The sequence below is a fragment of the Leishmania major genome, chromosome 26 (genome assembly GCF_000002725.2).
Source record: "Leishmania major strain Friedlin complete genome, chromosome 26".
NCBI lineage: Eukaryota > Euglenozoa > Kinetoplastea > Trypanosomatida > Trypanosomatidae > Leishmania > Leishmania major.
Window position 1 is genome coordinate 1,009,839 of NC_007267.2, and position 12,185 is coordinate 1,022,023.

Genomic DNA, 12,185 nt, shown 5'->3' on the forward strand with positions numbered 1-12,185 from the left:
TTGTCCGCACTGCTGGTGTCTGCAGCGGGCTGCTGCTGCCGCGATGGAGAAGGTCTCACAGTCTCCGTGTCTCTGCAGCATGAAGCATCCATAGCTGACACGCATGCACAAACACAGACGCAGTTGCGCGCGTTTCTTTCCCTGCACAATAAGGCCGCTGCTGTTGTCCTCGCAGCATGCACAACGCATTCGTGGTCCCAATGCCCACCTCCCAACGACATACTCCCACGTTGATGCGTCATCTTGCAAGCCGCATCGGTTTCTGACGTCCCTCCTCTCGTGTCGACGGCCACCATGGTTGGCGCGGCGCTTGATCGGACCCTCGGAGGCGGCGCCCTCGGCGATTCGGTCACCGTCTGCGTAGGCGCCTCCAACAAGGGGAGAATGAAGGGGGCACCGGCTGCGCGGTAGTGGGACGCTGACACGCGCCACAGGAAGTTCCACGGGTACCTTTGCACTCAGTGCGCTCCCGGGAGAAGGGCGCCTTCGCCGCTGATGGCTCGCTGGCGTCGGGAGCTGATGCGAGCAGCACCGACGCTTCCACGTCGGCGGACAAGGTGTGCACCACAGCTGTGCACTTCGAAGGCGCCTTGGCAGGACGAAGTCCCCCACGCCTACGCGAAAATGTGTTGGCACAATGGCAACCCGCATCGGCGGCTTCTTCGTGGGCGGCAGCCACATGGTGCTAGTGGCGGCAAACAGCAGCGGTGCCCCCGAGGCGACCGCGAGCATGCTCGATGACGCGGGTGGGCTGGGCCATTGGCGGCCTCGTCGACCATGGGCGGAGGGAGAAACGTATGCTCGAGTTGACGACCACACAGCGCTACTACGACGGCAAGGAAAAAGACGAGGTGTTGCGCGGGAAGGGCCGCATGATCTTCGCCAACCACGACTTCTTCGAGGGCAACGTCGCCACTGGAAGCAACAGGGTGTGCACTATCTCTAATACGCCACGCTGGCTGGGCGGGCTTACCTGCAGCCGTTCTTTCAGGGCCAACCGTGAGGCAAAGAGCTTCTCACCGCCTCCAAGGAGAGCGGCGTCGGTGGCGGTGAGGCCCGCGAGGCTACCGTGACGGCAGCGAGTTTGTGCGATGGCCACACGTTGGCGGCGGGCGACGTCCCGAAAATGGAGGTGGCGCTGAGGGCAGCGGAGGGCACGCGAGCACCGAACGCGGTGATGCCAGCGTACGCAGCGCCATTGCTGGATTGCCCATCAACTGTCGTGCTCGCCTCGGCTGCACAGTCCGGCTCCTTCCCGGCCGACGCTGCTCTGGCGTTAGTAACGCTCTCTTTCAAAGAAGCTGAAAGCACTGCTGCCGCTGCAGCGGCGGCCGTCTCTGTCTTCGACGAAGGCAACACGCCTTGTGGACGGTGAGTTCGACTGACAGCACGCTTGCTCCGCTAGCTCCGGCGACTGTTTCAGAAAAGTGGACGGATCCGTCGTCAACCGCCGCGCGTGGCTCCGGTGTGACGACGGAGAAGACACAGGACACAAATGATGCGATCAGTGAGGTGTCGGCGGCGGACGCGGATGGGTACCTTGACGAAGAAGTTGCGGTGAACGGTGCTGAGCTGAGCACTGGTTTTCGCTCGGCTTCCATGACGCCCCTGTAGTCTAGCGCCAAAGACGACGGATGCCTCGGCTGGCTGCAGAAGCGCTCCATCGGCTGCGAGAAGCTCAGCCTCATGGTGAGTTGGAGGAACCGCGACGTTATGCTGGCGAGGTGCAACAACCGCATGTACGTGGGGTACTACGAGGACAAGCTGTGCCAGAAGCCCATTGACGTGATCCGGCCTGGCCCGGCAGACAGGTGCGTTGTCTACCACGAGCGGTGTGGGGAGTGCACGCTGCTGCTACGCGCCGGCAACGCGGCCAGACAGGACCGATGCGGTGGCGCGCTGCGCACGTTCCCTCGAATTGTGGACTGCGAGACCAGCTTCTCGATGGGCCTGTCGCAATCGGAACCCGGTGCCAGTGACGCGTGCGTCCTGCTCACCTCTCTCGCCGCACCCCTGTAGCCGCACTCCGCCTGAGCCGCTGCTCTCTCGCTCGCGTGGTCTGCGCTGTGTCTGTGCAGCACTCGTGTGATTAAGTGGAAACCTGGAAGGAAGGGGAGGGAAAGGGGGACCTCGTGATGACGAGGCTCTTGCCGAAAGTCGGAGCTACACGAAGATGGTCACAACTGGTTGTGAGCGGCTGCCCGGCGGTGTCTGTCTGTGTGTGTGTGTGTGTGTGTGTGTGTGTCAGCGAAGTGCAAGGCAGTGTCCTCTCCACCCTCCCCTGCTCAAACGGCTCTGCCCGCCCCTTCATCATCTATCCTCTGCACGGCGTGTGCGTTGTATACGGGGAGTCTCACCCAAACAGCAAATCCAGCCCGATGAAAAACCGTCGGAACATGGATGCCCCCTTCCCCCCCCTCCCCATCCGGGAAGGGCTGACGGTTACGGCGCGGAGTGAACTGTCGTGCGGTTTTGCTCTTGGCTTGGGGAGTGATCTCTGCGCGTTGTGAGAGACTTCCCGCTTTGAAACTCAGCAGCCCATGACTCGCTTCTGAGGTTTGGCTGTCGGTGTGCAAGACTCGTTCTGCATGTGTGTGCGTGTGCGCTACACCGAGCATCTTTTCTCGTCCCCTCTTTCCCTTCTCTCTCGCCCTTCTTCCTCTGTCGATGGACGACGCAGTGTGAGGTCCTGTGGTGTTGTTCCGCGTTTTTGGTAGTGCGGAGACACGCCTGCCACCGCTTCTCCAGCGCACGCGCCTCCGCTGCCTCACCCTTGACACACCGCTCGTGTCCCCCACGCGCATGCAGGCGGGCACACGCACACCCAAACGCCCCCTCCACCCTTCACGGCCCCGCTGCCTCCTCAGCTACTCTTTGTGCGCGTGTGTGTGCGCGTGTGCTTTTCGGTATTTTCAGCTCTTCTGCCGATGAGTGCCGCGCGCGACGACTCGGCGCCGTGCGCCGTTCCTTCCACGCTTTGGCGCGAGTGCCTGAAGCAGTACGACTACGGCCCGGACAGGCCGAAGGGCGCCTGCGAGGCGCACCGCACGAAGTTCTACGACTGTGTCAAGGACTGGACGGCGCGGACGCAGCACAAGTCATACTCATACACACAGTTCGAACTCCCGAAGTCGTGCGGCCACGAGGCGGAAAAGTTGCACCAGTGCATGATGATGAACATGTTTGAGGTGGGCCACTGCCAGCGAGATATGGCGGTGCTGAAGCGGTGCGCGGCGCGTGTCGACCCAGAGGTGCGCAAGTACCTGCAAGACGATGAAGCGATCGCGGACCTCGAAAACGACATTGACGAGGCTACTGGACTGAAGCGCCTCTGGTACAAGGTAATTGGCAAGCTCTAGTAGCCCTCTCGCCGCGACTACGACGAGGCGATGTGTAAGGAGTTGATTGGCATCGACATGTGCGTGTGTGCGTCAGGGCCGCAGGGGAGCAATGCAACGATGTGTCGCGTTGCGCCTGTGGCTATCGTTGTTGTCATCACATGAAAGGAAAAACCGAAGAAAAGGGCGTGAGGGTGGTGGTGGTGGTGTGTGTGTGTGGGGGGGGTGTGTGTGTGTTGGGGGGGGCGGTTGGCCATATCGATGCGCGGGTTGCTTTCCTTTCTCTGCTTTCTGCCTACCGCCGATCCAAAGGAACGACATCACGGCGGAAGGGCACGTGAAGGGAAGCACCGTGTGTGAAGCGGTGTCGTGTGTGCGACACCTGCTCGGATGATGTTGGTCTCTCTTGTGCCTTGTCTCTCGCACCCACAGCACCCCCTCTCCCCCAATCCTCGTGATGGATGTCGTGACGCGTCTGCCTCCCTTTCTCTCTCCCTCGCCTTTTCAAAGCCCTTCCGCTTTGTCGTTATCCTCTCTCGCGCGGTCTTGTGCCTTCTCTACACCGTCCCCATGGTGAAACCAAAACCAAAAGGATCCGCTTGTTTCGACTTCCAAACACCGTCGGCACATCCACTGGGCTGCTGCTCTCCTGCTGCAACACGCACACAAGCTCACATTCTCACACAGCTGGGACGGACACCCGCCAAAGCCCCCCTTCCCTCCCCCCTTCCTTCGCTCACCCAACAGCCACTGCTGCTATTCATCACCCACAGCACCTTATTTTCGGACAGACACACCCTCAAGCACCAGCACATACAGGGCAATCACCCGCACACATACTGCGGAGCGATCCGCTGAGCCAACGAGCAACAGCAGTGCGACACCGTCAGCGCAGACACGTCGCCTGTGGTAGAGGTACCGAGACACGTTACGCACGCACTCGCCTCTTCGCTTGCTGATTGACGCCCGTGCGCGTGTGCGGGATTCAGTTTTTTCCCTTTTCGGTGCGCCAAGTCATTGCTTCCGCCCTTTTCTTGGACTCGCTTCCGGCTTCTGCTGCTCTCCTCTCTTTTTCAGGGTTTTGTGCGAAGAGGCACACACACCATCTCTCCCCAGCAGCCCCCAACACCCGTCTTTCTGCTGTGCCCCGATCTTTTCATTACTTGTTTGCGAAAGCCATGGAGTCGAGTATGAGCACCGGCGATCTTCTAACACCCGGTGCATTGTGGCAGGACGACACCAAAGTCTTCGTATGCAGCGGCCGCCGCTGTGGCCGCCGCTTCAACCGGCTCTTCTGCCCCAAGCACCGCTGTCGATGGTGCGGCCGTGTGTACTGCGACGCCTGCGCGCCGAAGCAGACGGTGTACAAGCGTCAGCTGCTGCGCAAGTGCAACCGGTGTCGACTGCCGGTTGTCTTCCGGTACTCGTGGAACGAGCGCACGCGAGCGATGGACTGCACCCCGTTCGAGTGTATCATTTCCTACTTGACACCGCGCAGCATCACGGCGCTCCTGCAGAGCTGCTACACGATGATGTCCGAGTTTCCCGTGTGCGGTTACCCGTTCTACGATTCTATTCAGCAGCGCTTCCCTTCCTTCTACCCCGGTGCGCAGATCGGCCGCGGCACCTTCGGCACGGTGTTCAAGTGCGAAGACCGCTCCGCAGCGGATCACAAGCGTGCCATTCTCAAGTGCATCAGCAAAGCCACGAACTTGACGTACACGCGGTGGATGGGCGCCCTCACGGAGCTGCGTATACTGGAGTCGGTGAACCACCCCAACGTGGCGCACCTTTTGGGTGCGTTTCAGACACGCGAGGACTTGGTAATTGTGATGGAGGCGGGCGAGGGCGGAACGGCGCGTCGGGCGGCCGCCGGCGTGCGTGAGTACGGCCAAGCTGCCGAGGAGGCATTCACGGCGAACATTATAGAAGGTGTCGCCGCAGGCCTGAACTATCTCTACCGGGAGAAGCACATCATCCATCGCGACATTAAGCTGGACAACATAGTCTTGTCGGCAGACTACAGCACGCCGATGATCATCGACTTTGGCCTTGCCGAGTTTGTCGTCAACGAGGAGGAGCAATGGTACGTTGTCGGCGGGACACGCAACTACGCCGCGCCAGAGAGCATCGCTGCGGTGGCTAACGGGCACGTTGATATGAAGGAGCCCGGGATCACGATGCACAAGGGCGACCTCTTCAGTCTCGGCGTTGTGGCTTACTACCTTCTGTCGGGCCACCGCCCATTTCGCAGCAGAAGCTTCGACAAGATGCACGAGGAAATGCGGCGCGGTGTCGCCTGCACTGGCCCGCTTTGGGATGGTGTCTCCAGCGACGCGCGGGAGCTCGTGCAGGCGCTCCTGTCGTACGACCCGGCGCAGCGGCCCGACTACGCCGCCATCAAGGAGAACCCCTTCATCACGGCGCGCACCGCAGGCGTGAAGTCGATTCAGATGCAGCGGAACGCGCGGCTACTCTTGGACGAAGAGGAGACCCACGCCGAGTGGGTGACACTCGAGCCGTCGGACCTGCGGGAGGCGGCGGACGAGGGGGAGAGTGAGGTGCTGCTACCGCTGTCGACTCCCCAGCGGTGGTACCACGCCTACCTACCTCGCTTCTCGCTGCTCCACTTGTGAGCCACGCTCGTCCTGTGTTTCCTTCGTGTCTTTTTTCCTCCTTGGGCTTTCGTCGCGGTGGTTGCGGTGCTGCGATCATCCCGTCTCCCCTCTGCCCTGGATGCTGTGTATTGCTTGAGGACGTGCTACCTGATGCGGTGGCCTTGCTAGGCGCGCACCGAAGCGTTTTGTGTGGGTGAGTCATCAAGCCTGGGAGACTGCCAGGTGGCAAAGAGACCGGGGTGGGGTCACTGATGACGCCAACTCTTCTCCATGGCTAGCTTGGTGGTGGCGGGCGGAGGGCACGCCCTCCTATGCCGGCAACAGTATCTCCGTGGGCGGCTTCAAAAGGCGGGAAGTGGCGGCTCCACTACCGCCCCTCGTCTTTCTCTCGGCCCTGCACGGAGATCTTCGCACCCTCGCGCATGACATGATTTTCCGGCGTATCATCGTACAAGTCTGCCGCTGAGACCGTCATCAGCGCCGGTGTATTTGCTTCGTCTACTCGGCTCTCTTCTTTCTCTGCTCCTTTTCTCCATGCAGGTCTGCCCTCCCCTCCTCCTCCTCCTCCTCCTCCCCATTTTGCGTGCGCTTGGTGAGGGTAGGTATCCCGGTGGGGTGGCACTTGCTTTGCGCTCTGCCTCGTCGCTTCTGCAGCAGGGCGCACATCTCTCCGTCCCTCCCTCCCTCCCTCTCCCTTCATCGCTGGTTCTCCCCCGAATCAGCAACTGCAAAAGGCCGACGAGGACTCAAGAGCGGAGGTGATGCGTAAAGCGTATCGTTGCCTACCCAGGTACCCATACACACGCAGGCAATCGACCCCTTTTCCGACGGCATCCCCCTCCCCCTGCACATACGTCGGTTGGGAGCCGGCGAGAGCATTGTGGTGCCGCTCGATACACTCAGAGGCACGGGCACCGTGCCTCTGAGAAAGAGACTGTGGAAGGTACAGGCACCCGCGTACTCTCTGTGCCCTTTTCGAGCGATCGTTGCCACCTTCATGAGCTGAGCGGCGCAGACAGACACGCACGCACACCCATACATCTCCATGATAGAGAGATACCCACACATCCACACCTAGCCACACCCGCGAGCACACGCACGCGCGCACACACAGCGGGCGATAGGCGTACGCAGTCACAACGATAAACTTACCGTGCTCCCGGTGCAAGTGGGGCGCGTGCGCCAGCGCATCGCCTGGATACACAAACCTACACACACTCACAACTGCGTCATGCACAGACACACGCCCACATACAGCCTCGCAGAACTTCTTTCCGTCTCCTCACCCCATCTCTCTCTCCCTCTCTCCACTTCTCCCTCGGCGTGCTATCGTGTGTCTGCACACCTCTTCGCCATCTCGCGCACTGCGGCCACGTATTGATCGGTGGCGTGTGTAGAGCAGCTCTCTGCCTCCCCCATCCCTCTCGCGCTCTCGTCGAGCTCGCGTCGTTTTCGTTTTCGTCTGCGCGCGTGTGTGATCTCGCTTGTGTTCGCTTGAGTGGGTCACGTCCCCTCATACAGCCACACTCGCTCACTCCCACCTCACGCACTCCGACACGTGTCCCTGCCAGCGCTCAGCTACCTCAGACTGCGCACTCCGTCTGCCGCAGACAAACACCAGCATCGTTTGCCGATTGCAGTCTTGCCTGCCAGCCTTACTCTCGTGAGCGACACACACGCAGCATGGAAGCCGTGCAGATCGCCAAGAGCATCCTGGCTGCCGATGGGCAGCCGTTCGTGATCCTGTCGTTCGCCCAGGGGTTTGCGCCCGTGACGCCCGAGACGCCGGTGCCAGTGGCACGCCGCAGCTACATGCGTCTCGCTGGCGTCATCCACCCAGACCGCCTTCAGGGCAGCTTCGACAGGGCCACGGAAGCGTTCCAGTGCCTGGTGAGAGCCTTTGAGTGCTTCGCAGACCCCAAGGCGCGCAAGCGGGCCGCCGCCGCTGCACAGAAAAAGTCGAAAGTGGAGTCCCGGGTGCCCACTGCGGCAGACGGCCGAAAAGCCAAGGCCGCGCCGCCGTCTTCCACCATCTCGCGCCCGTCGGCATCGCAGCTGATGAGGCAGGCCAATTCAAAGGCCGGTGCGGCACCGGCTGTGAGGAAGCGGAGAGCGACTGCCGAGGGCGAGAGGGAGAGCGGGAGCGAGAGCGAGGCCGAGGACGATGACGCCTCAGAGGCCTCGGCGGCGGACGAGAAGGCGTGGGAAGCGTTGGCTGCCACCAATACAGAGCCGGAGGTGTCGACGAACCGCACGCCGATCGGGCAGCCGCGCCTGGGTGGACTCCACCAGCCTACCACGGTGGGGTGCCCCAAGTGCCGCTCCCTCTGGGAGCCCGATTCGCGGCCACAGTACTCGCTCTTCATGGGCCACTGGGGGAAGAAGGTGCACTGTCAACTGTGTCTCTTCCAGTTTGGCTGCGCCACGGCGTTGCACGGCTGTCCACACTGCAGCGCACCCTTCGACTACGATGCCTCCATGTACGATACCGTGCAGACGTGCCAGCGGTGTAAAAGGCAGTTTGGCTTCCCCTACTACCCCGTCAGTCAGCACCTTATCGACCAGATAGCGCTGGAGGAGTGGCGAGAACGCATGGAGCGGCAGAAAACAAGTGAGCGGGAGGCGCGGGCGAGGGCGCGTCACGGCGGCGGCGGCAGCGATGAGGCGACCGCCACGGAGGAGAAGATGGAGCTCCTGGTGGGCACCTGCATCATGGAGGAGGAGTGCCCCCTGTGCCACAAGCGCGTCAAGAGCAAGCACCGCGCGCACGTGGAAGAGTGCATGGCCACACCACCCGGGGAGCTGGTTACATCGACTGGGAGGGCTGCCAGGAAGTCAACGCGAGCTGCGCCACCGGCCGACAAGGTTGCCAAGGCACCGGCGTCCCGGGCTGCCAAGACAACCCCGAAAACAAAGCCCAAGACGGCAACACCGGGGGCCACCAAGAAGTCAGCCGTTCCGCGTGCGCCGCGCGCCAAGGCCTCGCCATCCGCCACCGCTAAAGGGAAGAAAACGTCGGCGCCGCGGAAGCGCAAGCGGCAACGCAGCGACTCGGACTTCTCGGAAGGGGAGGACTCTCTCTCTGGCTCGGAGGAGGACGCGATCAGCTCCGAATCGTCTTTCTCCGATAGCGACTACGACGACAGCGACTAGCGGCGTGGCAGACGGGAGAGGCGGGGAAGGAATGGGGATTGGGGGAGGGGAAGGGGCTGGATGTGGGCACCTCCTCCTCGCCTGCGCCCCTCGTGCAGTGCAGTCTCATGATGGACGTGGGTGCACGCATACACATTGGTTGGCTGTTTAGTTTTCTCTTCCTCGTTGTTTTTCGTCGCCAAGAGTGCGCGGGAGACCTCAGTGCGCTGTATCAGAATCCAGCGCCCACTCTTCGCATGGAAGCCAAGCAGCCTACCGTGTATCTTGCTATACGGCTGGCGGACTGGTGGCGTCGGCGGGACATAGCTGAGCTGACGCTGTGCCGAAGAGCCGTGCGGCCATGATGATCACGTTTGTGCCAGATCACTAGGAAACGTACCGACGAGTCGACACGTATGGCACATTCGCTAGCTGCCTTTCTACCCTGGCTGAGCTACAGGGGTGTCGAGCGCAATGCTGGACCTGGCCTGCGCGCTGTATGCAAGTGGCCTTGTTGCAGTGTGCTGGACGACGCCAAAGGGTGTTGTCCAGTCCTGCTGCTTGGCGTAGCCGTGGTGCAACAGGGCTACGGTGAACTGTGGGTGTGTGGGCGTATCCGCGTGGACTTGCTTGTCGTGAAATACGGACAGGTGGACGAAAGCAGAAACACGTACTCCATGCTCCCTCTCCTTCACCCCCGTTGATCCCCTGCTCTCTCTGCCCCCCTCCCCCTTCCCCAAGCCACCACACAGCTGCCATCGCAACCTTCCTCTCCCACTGGGCTGCCCTCACGCTCCACCTACCGGACTTCTTTCCGCTAGCCACCACCTCCTCACCAGACCTTACGGTAGTGTCGACCCTTTGAGGAAGGAGGGGGTCTCTCTTGCTCATACCTGTGGCCCCCTGTTGGCGCGGTCGTCTTACTTCTTGCTGCCGCTGCTGCTGAGTTTTCCCTTCTTGCGTGCAGGCGACAGATATTGTGCTCGCGTCTGCTCATTAACGCGTGTGTCTTGCACGCATAATTGATCGTGCATCGTGCACAGACACGCGCACGAAGCCCAATATCGGCGAGAGAGACGGACCCCACATTCGACGTTACCACTACAGAAGCGGAATGCCACATACTGCGAAAACTGCCGACGTCAGGGCCAGTACCGAGGCGCTCTCCACCGGCATCGATGGCCCCCTCGAAGGGAGGGGCCTGGAGATTGCCGTCAGCTCCGTGCCGAACCACGCTGGCAAGGTGGAGCGCATGCTCCTCACAGACCGTGGCAATCCGTCAGTGCCACCGCCGAATTGGGAGCCACTGAGCAGCTCTGCGCTCTTCGACGAGAGTGGCACGGCGCGCCCCGATGTGGTGCGCGAGCACCTCAGAAAGGAGGGTCTCCTGCAGGAGGCGGATGCCCTGACAATTATTACTCAGTGCGCTCTGATATGGAAAGACGAGCCAAACGTGCTGCGTGTCGATGGTCCGGTGGCCATCGCTGGCGATATACACGGCCAATTTTTCGATTTACTGAACCTCATCTCCATCGGCGGCGACCCGTCCCAGCAGAAGTACATCTTCCTGGGCGACTATGTGGACCGCGGGTGCTTCGGAATGGAGGTGATTCTGCTACTCATGTGCTATAAGATCTGCTACCCCGACACGATGATCATGCTGCGCGGCAACCACGAAAGCCGACACCTCACGACGTACTTCAACTTCAAGCGCGAGGTGCTCTACAAGTACTCCATCGCCGTGTACAACGCCATAATGTCCGCCTTCGATTGCCTGCCGCTCGCATGCATCCTCAACAATCGATTCCTCTGCGTGCACGGCGGCTTGTCGCCGGAGCTGAAGCGGATCTCCGACATTGGTGCCATTCACCGCTTCCGCGAGCCGCCGTCATCGGGGCCGATGTGCGACCTGCTGTGGGCAGACCCGCTGGACGAAAAAGAGGAGGACCCTGCGGCGGCGCCGCTGTTCGTGCCCAACACAACCCGCGGCTGCTCTTACGTCTACAGCAACGCTGCGGCCTGCAACTTCTTGGAGGAAAACGACCTCATCACAATCATCCGTGGCCACGAGGCCCAGGATGAGGGCTACCACTTGTACAAGAAGACAAGCAAGGGGTTTCCTGCGGTGATTTGCATCTTTTCCGCGCCGAACTACTGCGACACGTACGACAACCGGGCCGCCGTCGTCATGCTCAACCGCAACATTATGAGCATCCGCCAGTTCAACAGCAGCCCTCACCCCTACTACCTGCCTAACTTCATGAACGCCTTCACTTGGTCGCTGCCCTTTGTGGAGGAGAAGTTGCTCGACATTGTGGCGAACGTCCTCCACCCCATCGACGGTGGTGAGGATCATCTGCTTGTGGACGGGGCGGAGGCGGCGAAGGCCGCACCGACACCGGGGGCGAACACAGAAAGCCGCGACGGGAGAGTCCTGGAACAGCGAGGCGAGAACATTCGCGAGAAGATACTGGCGATGGGGAGGCTCTCCCGCATGTTCCACACCTTGTGCGAAGGAAGCGAGAGCAGTCTTCCACCCAAGGGACTGACAGGTGACATACCACCGCAGGGTGGACTGCCGTGTGGCCCCGACAGTGTGCAAGCAGCCTGTCGCGGCCTCCAGCAATCAAAGGAGCTGGACTCCGTCAATGAGCGCTGGCAGGATTGTCTGATCGAGAGCGATTTGGAGCCGCAGCCGAGTGCGGCGACCACAGTTCTCAGTGCCGCGTCCTCTAGCACCGGCAGTAGGTGAGCCGTACATGGGCGTCTTGACCGGTGCGGTTCGGATCCAGCAGACACCCTGGCACATGGACTCATCCGACGCGTGCGTGTGTGCGTGTGGTGACGTGCACATGTGGGGCTACGCGCTGTTTTGTGGTGTGCTGCTTCTCTGCCTTTTCTTCTTTCACCCCTCTGTACAGACACGCTCCATGTGATACTCGCTGTTTCTCTTCCAATAAATGCTGATTGTTGTTCCCGCTTTCCTTTCCTTATCACCTCTGCTGCATGAGGCATCACCCGGCGCGGCCATGTGAGTGTGCAGGCACGACTTTAACGCATACGCGGGTGTACGTGATGGGTGCGCTTGTGTGCGACG

General features: G+C 61.2%; 4 protein-coding genes and 1 pseudogene across 5 annotated transcripts; all 5 read left to right on the forward strand.

The window, feature by feature from the left end:
- The first annotated feature begins 520 nt into the window (after window positions 1-520).
- Window positions 521-2,016, forward strand: LMJF_26_2495 (annotated as a pseudogene). The gene is given in 2 exon segments: window positions 521-943; window positions 946-2,016. Coding segments are annotated over 2 exon segments (1,494 nt in total).
- Window positions 2,017-2,927: 911 nt separating this feature from the next.
- LMJF_26_2500 (conserved hypothetical protein) lies at window positions 2,928-3,359 on the forward strand (the record flags this gene model as incomplete). Its single annotated transcript, XM_001684205.1, has 1 exon — window positions 2,928-3,359. The coding sequence occupies one exon, from the start codon at window positions 2,928-2,930 to the stop codon at window positions 3,357-3,359; it is 432 nt and encodes a 143-aa protein (XP_001684257.1).
- A 1,169-nt stretch (window positions 3,360-4,528) lies between these two features.
- Window positions 4,529-5,974, forward strand: LMJF_26_2510 (putative protein kinase; the record flags this gene model as incomplete). Its single annotated transcript, XM_001684206.1, has 1 exon — window positions 4,529-5,974. One exon carries the CDS (start codon window positions 4,529-4,531, stop codon window positions 5,972-5,974), a length of 1,446 nt encoding a protein of 481 aa, XP_001684258.1.
- Window positions 5,975-7,639: 1,665 nt separating this feature from the next.
- LMJF_26_2520 (conserved hypothetical protein) lies at window positions 7,640-9,109 on the forward strand (the record flags this gene model as incomplete). Its single annotated transcript, XM_001684207.1, has 1 exon — window positions 7,640-9,109. The coding sequence occupies one exon, from the start codon at window positions 7,640-7,642 to the stop codon at window positions 9,107-9,109; it is 1,470 nt and encodes a 489-aa protein (XP_001684259.1).
- A 1,231-nt stretch (window positions 9,110-10,340) lies between these two features.
- LMJF_26_2530 (putative serine/threonine protein phosphatase) lies at window positions 10,341-11,840 on the forward strand (the record flags this gene model as incomplete). Its single annotated transcript, XM_001684208.1, has 1 exon — window positions 10,341-11,840. The coding sequence occupies one exon, from the start codon at window positions 10,341-10,343 to the stop codon at window positions 11,838-11,840; it is 1,500 nt and encodes a 499-aa protein (XP_001684260.1).
- Window positions 11,841-12,185: the final 345 nt, after the last annotated feature.